Consider the following 19,800-nt stretch of genomic DNA (forward strand, 5'->3'; position numbering starts at 1 on the left):
TGCAGCCACTTTGGAAAACAGTGTGGAGATTCCTCAAAAAAATTAAAAATAGAGCTACACTATGATCCTACAATTGCACTACTGGGTATTTACCCCAAAGATACAGATGTAGTGAAAAGAAGGGCCATCTGTACCCCAATGTTCATAGCAGCGATGGCCACAGTCGCCAAACTGTGGAAAGAACCAAAATGCCCTTCAACGGATGAATGGATAAGGAAGATGTGGTCCATATACACTATGGAGTATTATGCCTCCATCAGAAAGGATGAATACCCAAGTTTTATATCAACATGGACAGGACTGGAAGAGATTATCCTGAGTGAAATAAGTCAAGCAGAGAGTCAATTATAATATGGTTTCGCTTATTTGTGGAGCATAAGGAATAGCACGGAGGACATGGGGAGATGGAGAGGAGAAGGGAGTTGGGGGAAACTGGAGGGGGAGATGAACCATGAGAGACTATGGACTCTGAAGAACTAGCTGAGGGTTTTGGAGGGGGTAGGGGTGGGAGGTTGGGTGAGCCTGGTGGTGGGTATTATAAGAGGGCATGTATTGCATGGAGCACTGGGTGTGGTGCATAAACAATGAATTCCTGGAACACTGAAAAGAAATTTAAAAAATAAATAAAAATTAAAAAAAAAAAAATCTGCTCACTGACTAAAGAATTGATCCTGCGGAGAAGACAATTCTTCCCCAAAATTAATCTACAAATTTAAAATAATTCCAGTCAAAATTCCAGCAGGATTTTTTGGTGGAAACTGACAAGATGAATTTAAAATTTACACGCAAAAGCAAAGGAAGTAAAAGAGCCAAAGCGATCGTGGAAAGGGAAAACCAAGGGAGAAGACTCATACACCTGATTTGAAAGCTATTAAGGCCACAGTATTCAAGACAAGGTACTGGTAGAAGGAGAAACACATAGATTAATGAAAACAGAGTCCAGAAAGCACATGTATGCGGTCAATTAATTTTTGAAGAGAATAAAGGCAATGTAATGGAGAGAAGACAGTCTTTTCTACAATAATTGACCATCCATTAAAAACAAAAAAAGCAAAAGCAAAAACAAAACAAACCCAACGTCAAGCCTTACCTCATACCATATGCAAAAATTAACTCAAAATGGATCAGAGAAATAAATGTAAATTCTAAAACTGTAAAACCTCTAGAAGAAAAAAATAATGGATAAATCAGACTTCATTAAAGTCTAAAACTTCTGCTCTTCCAAAAAAACTGTCAGGGAAATGAAAAAGCAAGCTATGGACTGACAGAGAATATTTACAAAATACATCCAATAAAAAGACTTGTGACCAGACTATATAGACCTTCGAAATCTAAATAAGCAACCCAATTCAAAAAGAGGGAGCAACAAATTTAACAGGCACCTTGCCAAACAATACAAATGGTAAATAAGCATGTAAAATGATGCTCAACATTACTGGTCATTAAGGGAATGCAATTTAAGTCAAAATGAGATACCACTACATACCTATTAGAACGATTAAAATTCTTAAAATTCTCAAAAACTGATGATATCAAGTACTGAAGAGGATAAAGAGCAATTGAATCTCATACATTGCTGGTAGGAAGGCAAAATGATACAGCCCTTTGAAAACAGTTTGGCAGTTTCTCTTAAAGAGAAACATATACTTACCATTCAACCCAGAAATCTCGCACCTAAGGTATTTACTTCTATACCTACTATCATACAGAAATCTGTTTAGGAATGTTTACAGCTATTTTACTCATAATTGACAAAAACAGAAAAAACCCAAACGTCCATCAACAGGCAGATGGTTAAATAAACTGTGATACATCCATAAAATGAAATACTATTCAGCAATATATTTTAAGAACTCCTGATACAACATGGAGGAGTCTCACATGCATTATGCTAAGTGAAAGAAGCTGGACCACATACCATAGGATTTCATCTACACAACATTCTGGAAAGGCAAAAACTACAGGAAAACAACAAGTCAGTAATTGCCAGAGGCTGAGGGTGGAAAAAGGGATGATTACAAGGGACACAAAAGAATTTTCTGGGTTGATGGAACTATACTCTATCCTAACTGTAAGGTAGTTCTACAACTGTATATCCTTATGAGAACTCATAGACCTGTTCACTAAAAAGGGTGGTTTTACACTAGGCAAATTACACTTCAAATGTTTAAATTCCAAGATGCAAAGATATAAACACAACAGAAACATTTAGTTTTCAATACCTCACAACTATGGCAACAGATTCCAACCGAGAAGTGATAAAGGCCTTCGTGATTTCTGGTGCATAAGTGTCTAACAAGTGGGGTTCAGTTGATTTCACAAAAGGCACTGATGCTACCATCCTTTGCCACAGAGTTAATAAATAATGAACACTGTTGGGAGCAAATTCCCAATGCTACAAAGAAATAAAGCATATGTTATTTAAAATGACATATCTTCCTAGAATAAGAATTACAAAGACAAAATTACTAAAAAGATTTTTTTGACAAATTACTAAACACACTTTAAAATTAACTTTTAATCTAATTATATAGCCAATGAACATTCAACATAGCAAATTTTATGAATGCAAAAAGGCATAAAGAAGAATCCAACAATCTCTCATTCTTCTACCACCCAAGATGAGGACTATTAAAATGTCAGTTTACTTCCTTCTAATTTTCTTTCCATGATTACTTTCCAGAGTTGAAATCATGCAGAAAATGTGGTTTTAAAACCTCCCCCCCAAACTTATAAAAATCTTCCCCCCCAAAAATCTGTAAAAAATGCTTTTATTTCTTCACAGTTTATTATAGCTTCTCAATTCATCCTTCAATTATTAGATATTCAGATAGTCTAGATCTAATTTTTTAATAAAATATGTTCCAGTAAACTTTTACTTAAAATCCTTGAGTAAGTATTTTTAGTAGAGAATAGTAACAAATATTAAAAATCCCCACCAAATCTTACCAAGAAATTGTTTTTAAAATTATCTGTTTAATACCAATTATGTATTTTTATTTACCTGTAGGCTAGTAATGGTAAAGTTAGCAATCAATCTGATAACTTCAGGATATTCCTTCACCATAACTAATTCTCCCAGCTGATAATTTGTCTTTAAACGAGCCAGAAATCGGCAAAATTCATGATAATTACCTGGATCAGACAAACCCTAAATTTTAAGACAAAAAGAAAGACTTTTAAAAAAAACTTAAGAACAAACCAAGCTAATAACCTGTCAATAAAATTCCAAGAGTATTTTATTAAGTTTTCCAGTTTTCATTGGTACTCTGTATCAACTGGGTAGATTATTAATGAAATAAAGCAAATGATTCCTGTTGAAATTAATGTTTTCATGAATGATTCATAAGAAATCCAAAGTAGAGGATGTGGAAGAAGCTTTGCACTGGGATGACTAAATTATATTTGGGAACCCACTGTATCACACAAAAAATTTGCATGTGTATGTACGTGTGTGTGTGCGCGCCCAGGTGCACGCACACTGAAGCTTAAACAAAAGTTAACAGAAGACTTGAGAAATATTTATGATGAAAATTCAGAATGGGTTCTTGAAACCCTGGAAAAAAGTGATACAGGTGAACTGAAGTTAAAATGGTATTTGTGCACACAAGCAGAAATTTCTTCGAATTCAACAAATATTTACTGAGTTCCTATAGACACTGTGCCCTCAAGCAACTTCTGGTCCCTAAGCAGAGTCATTCAAATAAATTAACGCAGAAAGGGCAGAAAGTTTAACAGAAGTACTAAAAGACAAAGAGGTAATCTTGAGGAAAGAAAGGTTAAAAGGAAAGACCAAGAAAGAGGTCCCTAGTTGTCTATGAAAGCTCCTTGAGGACTAAGTACAAGTGTCATCTTTACAAAAGTTCAAACCCTTTGTATTGCAGATGGCATGAAAGAGAATTCAAAAAGTGTCTGTTTAGTACTGAAAGTTTCTAAGAAATTTCATTCATATGAACACCATGAAAATATAAAATAGAGTCTAATTACAATAAGGTACTTCATACTCATAGGTCTTCTAATATGTTTTTAACTCTAAAATAATATAATATTCAAACTAACTTTTACAAACATGAAACATGAACATGAGGATTTTGGAAAACCAATTAAAACAATTATTTTATATTAAAATATTATTTTCCACATACTGATTGATGACAGTGACTTAAACTACTAAAAATTTAAAGTATATTAGTAAAATCCCATTTATCAACAAAACATGTATATTTCATGACTGCGCTAACATTGGAAATATAAAAGCATAACACACAAAATACTAAAACACTCTTGAGAATGACCTACAAAATAACTGCTCCTTATTAAGCAATCACATTTTCTTTATATACAAATATTTTATGTCCCCTCAAAAGTTAGTAATAAGAGACAGATAAATCCCCTTAAAGCATTTAACCTCTTAAAATCCGTACTTTCATTACATATATTTTAAACCAAAAACAAAATAAAAAGTAAAACAAAAAGTTTTATCTAGGCAGCCAAATCCTAATTAAGAATGGCTTTGCAATTCTCTGGAATGAATATTGCTACTGAAGCTTTGCAAGTTAATGTATAGATTTTTTAAATCTACAAACTCTTATTTGTCCACAAGAGGGCAAAAAGACATTATCTCATAATTCAAAGCCACTTAATCCAATATTAACGTTCAGATTTATATTAAGTCTTATAGTTCAGAAGGTAGCTATGACTCTGAAGTAATAAATAACATAAGAAGTATAAGCAAAGAAATGCAGGACACAATGGTATAAAGCAGAAGCATCACAGGATATATACCTTCTATTCTTATTCATCTAAAAGAATGGGAAAAAGTGAAAAAGGAAGAACACAGAAGTCTGTCAGGAAAGCACCTATTTTTTGAAACTGCCGGTTTCTACTACAAATGAGATCTAAGGAAGATGGATGTGATACTTCATGCTTCCTTCCAGAATCATAATCAAGTCACGAATTTATTACACCTTTCAGCAGAAAAACTGTATTTCTACATACTAAGTATTAATTAAATTACTTCATAAATACCTGAGGGTTTTCAAGTATCCTTTTTACTCCCTTAATTAAATTACCAAGGTACTTGGCACGTTCAGGACTGCTAAATAAGGACCTTCTTGTAGAAGCAAACTGAACTAAACATGAAAGTGCCTAAAAATAGGAACAACAAAATTCATTTCAATTTTAAAAGTAACTATCGCCACATGTAAGGAACACTGTCTTTATATTAAAAAGTATTTTTTAATTTTAATAATAGAAAAGTACTACAGAATCCAGAAATAATGAAAGCTACACACCATCAACCACCACCACCACCCATCACTCTTCAACCCCACCACTAAAATTTCTATTCATCTGTATTCTCTTCTAATATATTTTCCTATGTTAAATATGCCAAAGCAACCTAGGGAGGCATATACTCCAAAGACTCCCAATTGCTTCTGCTGCCCAGCTCTGTTCATGAACCAATAAAACAGTTGTTCTACAGAAAATAAAAGATGGTTTTGTGGTAGACTATGTTTGAGAAATACTGTATACTACGTACGGTAGTATCCTGCAAGTGGGAAATCTTTGCTTTTGTGTAACTTGGTATAACTTCACTTAATCCATTATATCCCCAATTTATGTGGTGATAGTACATCTTATCCATACCATTCTTTAAAAAGTTGAGGAGCAATTTGGAGAATGCTGCTAGGAACATTAGCTATTCTACAAAAATGGTCTAGTTATCTTCTAAAAGTTAATACTTTCCCAGACAATTTCACTACTTGGGGTCTTAATTCTACTACTGAAAACCACTGGAGTCTGTCTGATCATTAAGTGAGAGGCCCACAGTTGGCAGCTTTTCAGGCCAAACAGGCCCTCATAGGTTTTATTTTGGTCCACATGTTTGCCAACTTTATAAAAAAATTAGAATTGGCTGTTAAGATTTAAATATTTTAATGAAGAGATATTAAATAATGTCTGGCTCTCTTAAAAAAGGGGAGAACAGCGACAAGAATCAGAGTATGGCCTTTTAGATGTTCTCCAGTTTGCCGCTGTCCTTACTGTTTAAAAAAAAAAAAAAAAATTCCTTAGGCAATTCTGATATACTGAAGGTTTGGGAACCACTGGTGTTTGGGGGCCAAAAACATCTGGGTTTGTGTCTCAGTTTCATTATTTAGTTTGCTACCCTAATAAATTTATCTTAGCCAGTCTGGGTCTGTTTCCTTGTCAACATAGTGAGGATAGTAATACTTACCTTGCAGGACCACTGTGAGGATGAAGGGAGATAAGCACTATATAATAGGGCAGGCCCAATAAATGTTAGTTACTTTCTCTTAAAGCAGTTGTTTTACACTTAATTTTTTAAGTGCCAGTAGCTTATGTTATTGCAAAACATAACTGTACATGAAAACATGGTTTTTAAATAACTAAAAACAAAATTATTCTGGTTAAAAGACAGAAGGCTGAGGGGCGCCTGGGTGGCTCAGTGGGTTAAGCCTCTGCCTTTGGCTCAGGTCATGATCTCAGGGTCCTGAGATCGAGCCCCTCATGGGGCTCTCTGCTCAGCAGGGAGCCTGCTTCCCTTCCTCTCTCTCTCTCTGCCTGCCTCTCTGCCTACTTGTGATTTCCCTCTGTCAAATAAATAAAATCTTAAAAAAAAAAAAAAAAAAAAAAGATAGAAGGCTGAAACCACCACCTTAAAACTGAAGAACAGACATGTTTAAAAAAAAAAAAAAAAAGAAGGGGAGAGAGTATTTTTGCAAATCTATTCTCCCCTTCTAGGTAATAACATTTCTAAACAAACACACCACTGATCTGTACTTCAAATCTGGAACATGTTTTTTCAGGAAATGGCAATATCAGAATCCTCCAACTTTACTTCTAGAAGCTTAGATATTAAACTGACAACTTTTTCTTTTTCTTTTTTCAGTCTTGCCTGGTCTCTGTTTTAGGTTCTACAAAGATGGGGTTCACATTCTCAAAGTTACTATAAAACCAAAGAGTTTTAAGATTTTTAAGCACACAAAATAATTTAATTCAAAAAATAAATGAACAAGTGGAGTGATGAACACAAAATTACATGAGCAGATCCCCTTTGTTTCTCATTCAGATACACTGATGTGGGCTGCCTGGCCAGCCTAGGGAAGGGAGGATTAAGGGATAATTTGAGAGAGGGAAGGAAAAGGGAAAATAAACGAAGGTGTGGCCAATTACCGGACTGAGACCCGGAAGAAGGGGTGGGGACTGGGTAGAAAGGAAAGTACACTTAAAGGGTGACAAGCTTTCCTGGCTCTGGGAAAGAGCTAAACCAACAGCTAGAGGTCCTGGGTTCACCCACGAAAAGGAAACCTATGGTCAGAATCTGACAAATAGCTCAAGTAACATAAATCCCAGGGGATGTAAAAAAGCATTTCTTCTGAGAGGCGAACCCAATCAAGAATATAAATCGGACTTTTTACACTAAAATAGATACCACCCTTAGATAAAGATTGCAAGTACTTTTTAATGAAATAATGATTTTTACTTACTAACTGAGACAGTAGTGGTGGAAGTGAATGATACAAATTGAAGAAAAGATCCAATGTTTCTGGTTCCAGGAAAACTGGAAAAAAAAATTTTTTTCTAATACCATTACTTCCATTCAGTTATTTTAATGTGAACAGTAAGACATCAGCACACAAACAAGAACTCAAAGACCTCTCCATGTGGCCACTCTTATCAGTTAGGCTTAATTCCTTTTTAATTCCTAGCTATTGTCCTTTGAAAGATGAAAGAATACAGAGATAGAAACTAATTAGCTAAAATGTTCCTTATTTCTATGTAGCATCTACAGTTCTTACTTGAAGAATCTTCTTACCATTTTCATCTGTATTAGTCATATAAACATTTAAGCCAAACAGTATCAAAAAGTAAACACTAATAAAAAGTGTATCTTAAAAAACAGCTATACCCTACCCCATTCCAACTACCTTTCAACTCTTAATCTACACTTACATATGTATTTCCAAATAACGTGCTATATGACTATTTCTTTGTTTTACCTTAAACATCAAATGAATTTGTTATAAGCTATGAGGCTGGAGCATCTACCACAACCTGACCTCTTTCAAAATCTATCCGCTATTTTAACAATTTGTGATTAAATCAATTCTAAGTGTTTATCTTTATTATGGCTGTGTAAGTAATGTTAACAGCTGAGCCAAGGAGTACACTATGATCTTATTTCTAACACTCTCTGGATTTAATCATAGCATCTTTTCTGTGCTTAGTTGTATATCTGTCACGAATACTTTCCAAATATTCTGACAGATTTGTAAAATGTTCTTCATACCATTTTCCACGTGATCAGTAGCATCAAATAACCTATAATTTCTTACCTCATCTCCTAGAGCCTTCAACTTGTTCCTAAATTTCTTATATAATTATCTTCTTTCTATGTCTGTTCATTGTCATCTTGTTTTGAAACTCCCTTTTCACAAACCCCTCATCTTCCATGGTTTTTTTGTCAAGTAACTTTCTGAGAGCAAACACATAAGGGATAAATTCCAGGAAGATGGGCATGTCTGAAAATGTCTTAATTCTACCTTATGCTTGAAAATTTCAGTCTAGTTTGAAAATTATTTCCCTTCAGAAGTTTAGGGATACTACTCCATTGTCTTCTGGCTTCCAGTGCTGATGCTGAGAAGTCTAATGCTGTTCTTGACCCCAGTCCTTTGTAGGTGACTTCTCCTTTCTGGTAGATTTCAGGATCTTCCTTTTATCACTATTACTCTGAAATGATTATGATTATGAAGCTTAGTGTTTCTTTTATTCATTCATTACTATGTGCCCTTCATGGGATCTTTCAATCCGAAATTTTATGTTTCAGTGTCAAGAACTTTTTTTTGGTGTTATTTGTTTGCAAATTTTCTTCTTCTTCTCCTTTTTTTTTTTCTATTCTCTTTCTTAAACTCCTAGTAGTCAGATGCCAGCTCTCCTAATTTTACGCTCTGATATTCTTGTAGATTTTTCTCCTATCAAATCTCTCCTTGCTTTTTCGTTCTACTTTCTGGGCTATTTCCCTAACTTTATCTTCCAACCTTTTATTAAGTGTTTTATTTAAGCAACTGTCTTTTATATTTGGAACATTCTCTGAACTTTCCTTTATAAAACAATATCTAATTCTGGAACAACTGTGTGGCTCAGCTGGTTAAGTGTCTGACTCTTGATTTTGGCTCAAATCATGATCTCTGGGTCATGAGATCAAGCCCCACATTGGGGCTCCATGCTCAGTGGGGAGTCTGCTTGAGATTTTCTCTTCTCCTTCTTTATCCCTCCCCACAATGCATTCTCTCTCTCTTTCTTTCTCTCAAATAAATAAATAAAACTAAAAAAATACTAATCTTGTTTCAAGGATGTGTTACCTTTTTTTTTTAATTTCCCTGGGGATATTAAGTATACTTTTTGGAAGTTTACTTCTACTCTTCACTTTGTTTCTACTAAGCTCTCCCTTTATAAAAAAGCTTCTTGAGATAATTACAGATGCATATGCAGTTGCAAGAAATAATAGAGACCCCATGCACCCATTACTTAGTTTCTTCCAATGGTAAATTCTTGCAAAACTACAGCAGAATATCACAATCAGGAAACCACACTGATACAATCCATCAATCTTATTCATTTTTCCCATTTTTACATGCACTCATGTGTACATACAGGTGTGTGTCTGTGTTTATGCGTAGTATGTGCAATTTTTATTGCATTTGTTGGTTCATGTATTCATCATGATACTAAGAATACTACATCCCTTTTAATTGTTTTAATCTCTGCTTTCCATATTAGAAGTTTTCACAAAATTGTGGTGTTCCCCTCCTATATCTGTTATCCTAAATACCCAGTTTAATTTCTTGAGGACAAAAAGGTCTAGTCTTGGGAAGTAAGGGGAAAGGGCACACAGAGAAGAGAAATGAAAAGTTGGTAGTTACACAGGTGGGAGAGAAGATCCTGGGGACTTTGAGCAGAATACAGACTTTTTTACCAAGCCCTAGTCCTCACCTCACCTCTGACTGTAGGCATACCCTAGTGCCATCACCTTTCTGAAATGTGTGAGAGCAAATGAGCTTGCTTTTTTTCTTGGTATCCTTCTCTATAAGGAAGTAAGCTGCAATTCTGCTCTGCTAAGTCCGTTATTCTAATTCATTCTCCTTCTAACTTTGAAAAATACAGTTTCTCTGTGTTATATCCTCTCTCACTCTATTCATCTAAAACTTTCAAAACAGAACTCTTCATTTTCACTCCCAAACCTGTTTTTCCCCTAACTCTAGAGCTAGCTTTCCTATTTTCCAATATTAAAATATGGAAGCTCCCATGATATGAAGTAAGGAAAGCAGATTTCAATACAGGGTATCGGCAGCTACCCTGTGTTACAAATCTTTTTGAATTTTTTGACTGCCTAACAAAAACTAGAGGTAACTGCACATTTGGCAACTATATTGTTTAATTCTGCGCCTTTGACTCTGACCATCCCTCACTAAGCTTTCTTCTTACTTGTTCTCCAGGTTGTTGGAATCTGCACTGTGCAAAGATCATCTGCAGATTCATCTGCCGAACTGCCAATGAAGTCAAAGCTAAGGCAGTTGAGGACCAGTTTCAAGACCTGCATTACTAGAGTTTGTTGACCTTCATCCTGAAGATTTAAGGGTTTGGCCAACACCTGAAAAAAGGTGAAAGTCAAGTAAAACTTCATGAAATACATCAATCAACAAATTGTCACTTCACTAAATCACTTTTCAATGCCAAATAAGAATTAGGAAGAAAAGTCTGCAAAGTTATGTTGTTGTTTATGTCAGAAAAAGTTGTAAAATCACTATCAACAAAAATCTACAATAGACTATTTTCAAAATTTTATTTTCTAAAATGAGAATAAGACCTTTGACACTTAACTGCAAACTGTAGGCCACCTTCTAAAAAGTTATAAAAAGAACTTTAGGACAAATACTGTACTCAGCAAGAACGTATAAATTTGGGGGATCTATTTTAGACCAAAGGCTGCTTAGAACAAGCCGGAAATATAATATTCTTCAAGTGGGGAACTTTAGTATAAATGATCATATTCAGTTAACAAAGGTCAGAGCTGCATGAGTCTAAGATTGCTCTGGAGAACAATCCTTACCACACCCTACCTCCCCCCAACAAAAAGTCTATTCTGACACAGGCAGAATAGATTATCTCCTAAAGACACATTGCGAAATACCTGTGGAAGAAGTGATAACTAAAATTTGGGATTCTGCTTCAAGAATAACACGAAGACAAAGAGTCGTTTGAAAAGTACAGAGAAGAAAAGAGACTGGTCCGGAGTTATTACTGCTTAACTGGTTAATGGGTCCAAGGGAGCTCATTATACTCTTCAACCTTCTTTTGCATATGCTAAAATTTTTCATACAAATGCAAAATTTAAAAAAATAATAGAGGGTCTTTCAGACCGGCCTACTGCAGCATCCTGTTACTATCTAGAGAACTGAAATAATTAGAAACAGGTACTTCCTGGAACATACTTTAGGAAACGCTATATTAGTCCAATTTAAAAGCTTGAACCACATGACGGAATCCCTATATTACAAGCAAACACAATATAATTATTAATTGTACTATCCCTAATATTCCAGAGAGCACCAAGTAGCAAATGGGAAAATATAATTTCCCAAACAAATTATTAAAGTCAACTGTCTTGGCTTACCTATGAATACTGACAATTGATGAATTAGGCCATTTCATTGTTCATCTGCATCCCATTAAAATACAGAAAACAAAAATAAAGACACTAAGTCTCAATTAGCTTCTGTAATAAATAATCTATAGCAGTAGTAGGAAGACAGTGAAACTACCTAAAGATAAGTTACTGAATTCCCTTTAGATTTTGTTTTATTATATTTCTGGTAAATAAAAGTGAATTTTTTGGAACCTCTTACAGACTTGCGGAAATCTACTGTACCTAAATTAAGATTGCTCACAGTAAATCTTGAAAAGGCAGAATAAGGGTTGGGGAAGGGGTATTCAATTGAAGTTCTTCTGAAACTTAAAATTTCCTAATACTCTAAGTGGGATATTGAATTATTTAAAAACTTACCTCTTTTAGAAGAGAGCATGCTAGCATTAAAATGTCTTTGAGAGAAGTATCACGAAATGAGGTAGCTATTTTCCTGTGTTTTGCTGAAGGTCTAGAATAATCAACCTAAAAAGATCAAGATAAATTTATTTAACCAGACTTAGCAAACAGCAAAGCAAAAATTTACTAAAAAAAGGAATGGAAATAATGATTAAAGAAGCATCAAGTACAGAGTTAAGAGAGCTTTTAAAAATCTATGGGCTAAGTGCCCTGCTTAATGTCCCTCACAGAGTTAATGGCAGACCCACCATTGGCAAAACGCAAGTTTCTGGACAGTTTCAATTCATTGCCCTTTCTAACCATACCAATCCCAAAATTAGAAGCCAGAATTGATCACACTTTCAGAGGTAATATGAACACAGATTATAAAATAACAGATGGATCCTAAGACTATCAACTCCTGTACTATGTACCATTTCATATTAGGTAAGCAATAATTTCTCTGTTCCTCAGCTCAGATTGCTCCTGTAAAACAAGAATCCCTAAAATAATCTTCAAATTTTAACTTTCTGTGAATCAGTTAATCAATTACAGAAAAACTGTTCATATAAAAGTAAGTATTTCTATATACAACAAAAATGTCATTGGTTCATATATCCTTGGTGTTTTAAAAAGAAACCAAGGCGGAAAAAATAAACAACCAGAAATCTTCGTATATAAGCAACAGTACATTCCCTCTGAATATTTATTAGTTACCGATATATAACTATTAAGAATAAATTTATGAAGAGTAGTTCTTAAGCCTCTAATCTAAAATATGATATGGTCAAAACTATACTATTAATGCCATTAATACTTCCATTTATTAACAGCAAACAGCAAACAAAGCTGAAGTCTGATACCCAAATGACTATTAACACCATGGGCTAGAGTTGCTACAGCACTCCTTTTGCTATTTGGAAAAAGAAAATAAACCATTTTCTTTGCTAATGCTTAAACACAGTTAAAAAAAAAATCAGTGAGCTCAGAATTGATTATCTGATACTTCCTAAGCTCCATCAAACAATTTAGACTATATTTAAAGCCACATTTACTTATAGAAACATGAAACATAACAGAAGTGATTACAGAAAGTAGTTACTGGAATCTGTAACTGTGGAAGCCAAGAAAAACAAGGCTGTACCCACCTCGAGTCTAGCCCTGACATAAGTACAGCTATCTTGGCAAAGCAGAGGCTGGCACCTTGCACCCCCTCTCCACCCGCTCCCCTCCCCTCGGTAGTATGTGTGACATTCCTCGGTTACCTCTGGCTGCCCTGGGGGGAAAAGCAAATAGTTAACTTGCAGAGATCACAATCCTGCAAGACAGGAGTCTCCCTTGGTTTTCCAATGTCCTAGAGATTTACAACCAAGAAGCTATCTTAACAATAGCACAATTTTCAGAGGCAAATAACTCAGTTTCTTAAGCCCTAATGTCGCCCTCCCCAACATAAAACTAAAGGAGGCTGAGGCAGAAGGAAATGTAAATAAAGTTAAATTTCTTCTAAACCTAAATCTCACTAACAAGGACACTTGATAGGAGAAAATGTGAAACTTTATCTCTAAACCTCCAAGATAGTGTCAGCGATCATTCCCAAGCATATGACCCACAGATACACATCTAAAGGGTCTCACAAGAAGATTTTTGTTATTGGTAATGAATAATTTTTCCCCCAGACAACAGCTAGCCCCTCAAGGTCCTGGAAACCTCGCTTCCAAAATTCCTTAGAGACTTCCATCATCCATAACCTCCTTTGTCCTCACCCACTGCCAAGTTCACCCCTACTCTGCCTTTAAAAACTCTGACTGTAATCTGGCTCGGGGTCCAAGTCCCTACTCTGCAGCATCGGGTATACTTGGGCCCAAGCTTAAGCATGTCACCTCAGAGTCGAAGTCCCTACTCCGCTGTGTCGGGTATTATACTTAGGCCCAGGCGAAAGCATATCACCTCAGGGTCCAAGTCCCTACTCCGCTGTGTCGGGTATACTTGGGCCCAACCTTAAGCTTGTCAAATAAACCCTCATGCGATTGCTTCAGTGCTCGGCTCGTCGGTGGTCTCTCAGACATGAAAACTCGGGCATAACATAATCAATAGGTAAGATTCAAATTAGCATTTCCAGCATTCTTCTTTTCTTTTAAACCAAACTTCAGTCTGTTTCTCTTATAATATTTCCCTCAATATATAAAAATTTTTCCTTAATACAAATTAATAATAGCATATAGTACTGCAATTGTAATTTATGAAGTACTCTTCACATATTATTTCACTTCTTAAAATAGCCTGTGAAAAATATATTATCCTCTTCTAACATATGAAAATTAAAGGTTACAGGCACACTATCTTAGGCCAACCTCTCATTACTACCATATTATAACACAAACAGAAGAAACTCTTATGGAGCACTTGTACATACCAGGCCCTGAGCTAGTAGTTTATCTAATCTTACTAAGATCCTGGAAGGTGTCATTCTCACTTAACAGAGTGTAAATCTGTATGTTTAAAGACATTTAGAAGTTTGTCCAAAGCAGTAAGCAATAGAGCTAAAGTACAAATCCAGGTCTTACTTCAGTTATCTTTAAGGCCTACCCTGCTTATTTTACTTGTTTTATTCACCGATATCCAGTTTTTTGAGAAGAGGGACTGTGCATCTATTGTCTAATGTATACCCATGTCTCTACAATATAGATAAAGGATATTATACTTCTTGATGAGTATATACTGAATATCCTCCAGGAACAGTAGAAACAATAGGCTTGGCTTTGAAAAAAAACAAGATTGCATATAATCCTCTTTTAGGAAACCTCAAGTTTAGATATTTTTTCTTAAAAAATACATCTTGTTATTGACATTACATGAATTTGCCTGGTTCACATTTAATAATGATAGTGTCTGATTTTCACCATGCACTGTAGATCTCCCTGCTGCCTGGTCAGAAGTACTTACCAAGTGCTTCTTCAAACTGTAAATGCCATAAAATTAGACCAAGTAAAACGTATCCACAAAAGCCATATTTTTTTTTTACCATACAAAATCAAAATCATACTTTAGACCTTGAAGCTTTTTTCAAAAGCACTTGGTTATATACAAGATAAGCCTAGAACATCCTGTCCAAAAAGGAAGAAAATATTCAAAGACTGGTGAGTAAATGTCAAATGGACATGGAAGCAAGCTTAAAAGGGTTCCTACTGGCCAAATCTGGCAAAATGAGAGCATGAAAGTATGTCAGTAACAAACTATAACCTACTAAATACAATTGGAAGCCAGGAATGCATATTGATATAAATAAGTGAATAAATTGGACATCTGATGAGGAATGGGTATTTTGTATTAAGTAGTTATTATTTACAAGGGAGAAAAAAATAAATCTGTAATTAGAGAAGGAGACCATTTTCATCAAGTAACCAAAGTAAACATCATTAGTAATATAACAAATCAAATCATGCACTTCCTGACTGGAGAAAATGAGAAGATCACAGTATCATTTCTGTGATATTCCTAACCAATATGCCTAATCCGAATCTAATAATAAAGAAACATCAGACAATCCCAAATTGAGGGACATTTCACAAAACTGGCCTGTAATTTTCACAAATGTTAAGGTCATGAAAAGTGAGAGAAAGACTGAGGAATTTTTCCAGACTGATGGAGACTAATAGAACATGTCCAATAACTGAAACGCACAATTCTATACTGGTTCCTTTGTGGGACAAATGGATATGGGTACATAGCCACAGGGGAGAAACTGTTACGCACTGGGGGTGGAGAAGTCAGGGAGTGAGGTCTGTGATAACATAAGGGATCACTTTAAATTTAAGATAAGCACCCAATAAAACTAGAAATATTCTCTAATTCCTGACTGAACACAAGTTGAAAACAGTCGTTTTGGCTGATTTTTTTATGTACAGAACTATACTGACACTCTAAAGGGAGCTGGTAAGTAGTCCTGGGTATGCAAGCTCTTCATATTCAATACACACACACACACACACACACACGCAGACTACTGCATGACAAGAGTTTTAAAATATAAACACTACCTCTACTCCCCTTTAACATTATCCCACAGAGAACCTAACTTCTGCTTTTGTTCTGTTTAGAACCAGGCTAAGTACAAAAGTGAGCAAAAACAGGTGACAATGTGCTCAGCTGCTGAGCTCATAAAGGCACTGTTGGGGGGAAGCACGGCTTCTGGAAACTCCTTGTACAGGGTGGAAATTCATGCCACCAAGTGGCCCAGTGCCAACTGGCCTATTCTTTGAGGAGTCGTGCTGTGTACCCATTGTTGAGAATCCATTCACCAAACTGCTTGTCTTTTATTTGTAAACAAATAAAGGTTTCTTTTCATATAATTTCTTTCTTATGGTTAGTGTATTACTATATAGAGAGGATGAAAGGACAATTCACCAGTAGTCATGGAGCAAGGACCATGTCTAATTCCCTCTTCCTTGCAGTACCTTACACTATTTCTGTTACTTTCAGTAAGTGTTCTAATACCCAATTATCCCACCAATAAAATACACAAAAAACTTGATTATTCAGAGTTTTATGCTACACAAACATTTTATATGAAAGAATCAGCATTACTTAGTAAACTTCACGTCACTATTAGATGGAAGGCTTACCAGGTTCATTTCCTGAGTCAACTCGGAGAGGATTATTACTCCTATTATGCAGTGCTCCACAGTACCCTATGGAGAAAACAACCAAGTGTACCCTAAGTAGAGACATATTATTGGTTCTTAATGTGTAAACAAATAATCAAATACTGAAACATCACATTTTCGAATAATATATCTACTAAAATATGTAAAAAAAATTTATGATGTCTACAAAAATAATTTTGAGTTCATTTTTTGAAGGATAAATTTAGGTACACACAGAGCTGAGTGAGGAAAAAAGCTCACCTACCCTAGAAATGCTAAATACTCTAAAAAATGTTTATAGCATTTTATATTAAACTAAACCTTAAAATACGAGAGTTTAATAGTTTTCATGAGACTCCATAAGATTGAACAAAAATTGCTCTTTAGTTCTATAAATCTGCTTGAAGGCTGCTGAGATAGCTGCACTCAATAAATAATAAATAGCTTAGAAACTAATCTAAATCTCTCAATCTAATATCACATAAGATCACTTAGGCCTTTTTAATATTATTTAATAGCACATGTGTATGCATTTATTATGATATCTAAAATGAAGGCGTCTAAAGCGTCCAATGCATTGGGGTAATTAATACAAACTATCAATATGGTATACAGTTTCATAGCCTTCATAACGTTTTTAATTTAATCAGCTCCCAATTTAATCTCAAAAACTTCCTTCAAATCAAAATTCAGGTTTTACATGCAATTTCACTAACAAATTACCCTACTGCAAAATCACATTGTAAGTATAAAAACTAAAAAAGTAACATCCAGGGATGCTTGGGTGGCTGAGTCAGTTGAGTGTCCGACTCCTGATTTCAGCTCAGGTCATGAGCTCAAGGTTGTAAGATGAAGCCCTGCACAGTCTGCCTGAGATTACCTTTCTCCCTCTCTCTCTGCCCCTCCCTACACATGCTCTCTCTCTCTCTTACACAAATAAATAAATCTTTTTTTTTTTTTAAGATTTTATTTATTTATTTGACAGAGATCACAAGCAGGCAGAGAGAGAGGGAAGCAGGCTCCCTGCTGAGCAGAGAGCCTGATATGGGGTTTGATCCCAGGACTCTGGGATCATGACCTGAGCTGAAGGCAGAGGCTTTAACCCACTGAGCAAAAAAATTCAATTATAGTGTAATCATAAAAAGAAATAATACAGATTACAAGTTTTTCAAGTCTTTTTTTTTTTTTTTAAGATTTCATTTATTTATTTCAGAGAGAGAGAGGGAGCACACGAGTACACACGCAGGGGGAGCAGCAGGCAGTGGGAGAGGGAGAAGCAGGCTTCCTGCTGAGCAGAGAGCCCGAAGAAAGGGCTCAACCCCAGGACCCTGGGATCATGACCTGATCTGAAGGCAGACACTTACCTGACTGAGCCACCCAAGGCCCCACAAGTTTTTCAGGTCTGAATTTTATAGTTGGTCATTCCTTCTATTTATTATCTTAGGATAAAAAAATAAACAAAGGACACATCCCATAATTTTTGCATTTTATTTCTTTATGGCCCTTCACAACAATCTCAACTGTTTGAACTAGGCTACACATTTCCGGTTACTGAAGCATCAGCCCTCTGAGTAAGCACACCAGGTCAATGCTCCTCGAAGTGAGGCTCCCTGATGGCCCACTGGTCATCTGCAAACTCAGTGTTAGTCTCAGAGTGGCTTGGGACTCATTTGTGATGGACGAGATAAAACAGTATGTACAAGATTATAAGCCTGTAAGTCTCTACTAAGTACACTGCTTAGTTTAGCCGGCATTTTTTTCATAGCAAGTCTTCCTCAGTGAAGGAAGCACCACGCTGATTTACATTCTGCTCCTTATTTCACTGTGAATCAGTAATGTGGCTAGCACTGCCAGAGATGACAGGAGGCTCTCCTGGGTATGTATGTAGAAAAGAAGCCCATCAATGTTTGTAGTGTGGCAGCAGTAAGACTGCAATAACAGGGAAAAGAAGATGTACAAAACTTCAGGCCATTAAAGATTTAGCAAATTTAAAATAATTTTTAGTACAAAATTCACAAAAGCTGTTAATACCCAAAGGAACCATGGGGTACTCTATTTGAGTACTTAAACATTAAAGTGGGTTTTTTTTTTCTCTTTTGTCTAGAAATTTATTAGACATAAATAATCTATGACAGTAGAGGATCTGGACATAGTAAAAATAGTTGCTCAAACTTTTTACTTGCCCTGACCTAGTAGCTTTCGATTACTTAAAACTCCCCAAGTATTTTCTCAAATCCCGTTACCTTGATTAAACACTTTTTTTTTTAATTTATTTATTTGACAGATAGAAATCACAAGTAGCAGAGAGGCAGGCAGAGAGAGGGGGAGGCAGGCTCCCTGCTGAGCAGAGAGCCCGATGCGGGGCTCAATCCCAGGACCCTAAGATCATGACCTGAGCTGAAGGCAGAGGCTTTAACCCACTGAGCCACCCAGGCGCCCCTTGATTAAACACTTTAAAAATAAGAGCGCCAAGGACCTGAGTCTGCTTTTTAAGAATCTCATTCACATTTATGGGAAACATACTTAGCGCATGTTTCTTTTCTCATTTCCATTCAAGTAAGTGAAATGCCTTTCTCAAGACTCAAAGTTAGGTTAAGTCATACCCAGAAAACAAGTGCTTCCTTTTGTGATACTTCGTTAAACTTCTGTTTTCCAAAAATTGACAAGAACACACTAAAGCTCAACTTAAGTTCAACTTACCAGCCACTGGAAAGAGAGCTTGAGAAATGTTAACCAACAAGAATGACTTCATTCCATTCAGTTTTCAACCTTAATTTTATTTTTCAAAAACTCTGAAGTCGGTTCTTGCCTACACTAATGATTCTTAAGCTGTGTGTGATCTTAAGAAACGACAAGAGAGGGCGCCTGGGTGGCTCAGTGGGTTAAACCCTCTTGCCTTCCGCTCAGGTTATGATCCTGGGATCCTGGGATTGAGCCCAACATAGGGCTCTCTGCTTGGCGGGCTCTCTCTCTCTCTACCTGCCTCTCTGCCTGCTTGTGATCTCTTGTCTATCAAATAAATAAATAAAACCTTTAAAAAAAGAAAGAAAG

At 35.7% G+C, this 19,800-nt stretch overlaps 1 protein-coding gene across 7 annotated transcripts in view; it reads right to left on the bottom strand.

Moving 5' to 3' along the window:
- The window catches only part of RANBP17 (RAN binding protein 17), a 319,157-nt gene that overhangs the window by 277,282 nt on the left and 22,075 nt on the right, over positions 1 to 19,800 (bottom strand). For all 7 annotated transcript variants that reach the window (XR_006381540.1, XM_044229647.1, XM_044229637.1 and 4 more), the window contains 7 exons: positions 16,729 to 16,794; positions 12,089 to 12,193; positions 10,510 to 10,675; positions 7,512 to 7,585; positions 5,029 to 5,148; positions 3,005 to 3,151; positions 2,223 to 2,395 (listed from right to left, as the gene is read on the bottom strand). Coding sequence is in view for 6 of the 7 variants with exons in the window: in XM_044229637.1 (XP_044085572.1) it covers positions 2,223 to 2,395; positions 3,005 to 3,151; positions 5,029 to 5,148; positions 7,512 to 7,585; positions 10,510 to 10,675; positions 12,089 to 12,193; positions 16,729 to 16,794 (851 nt within the window). In the remaining variant the exon portion in view is untranslated. The remainder of the gene's footprint in view (positions 1 to 2,222; positions 2,396 to 3,004; positions 3,152 to 5,028; positions 5,149 to 7,511; positions 7,586 to 10,509; positions 10,676 to 12,088; positions 12,194 to 16,728; positions 16,795 to 19,800) is intronic.

The sequence above is a fragment of the Neovison vison genome, chromosome 1 (assembly GCF_020171115.1).
Source record: "Neovison vison isolate M4711 chromosome 1, ASM_NN_V1, whole genome shotgun sequence".
NCBI lineage: Eukaryota > Metazoa > Chordata > Mammalia > Carnivora > Mustelidae > Neogale > Neogale vison.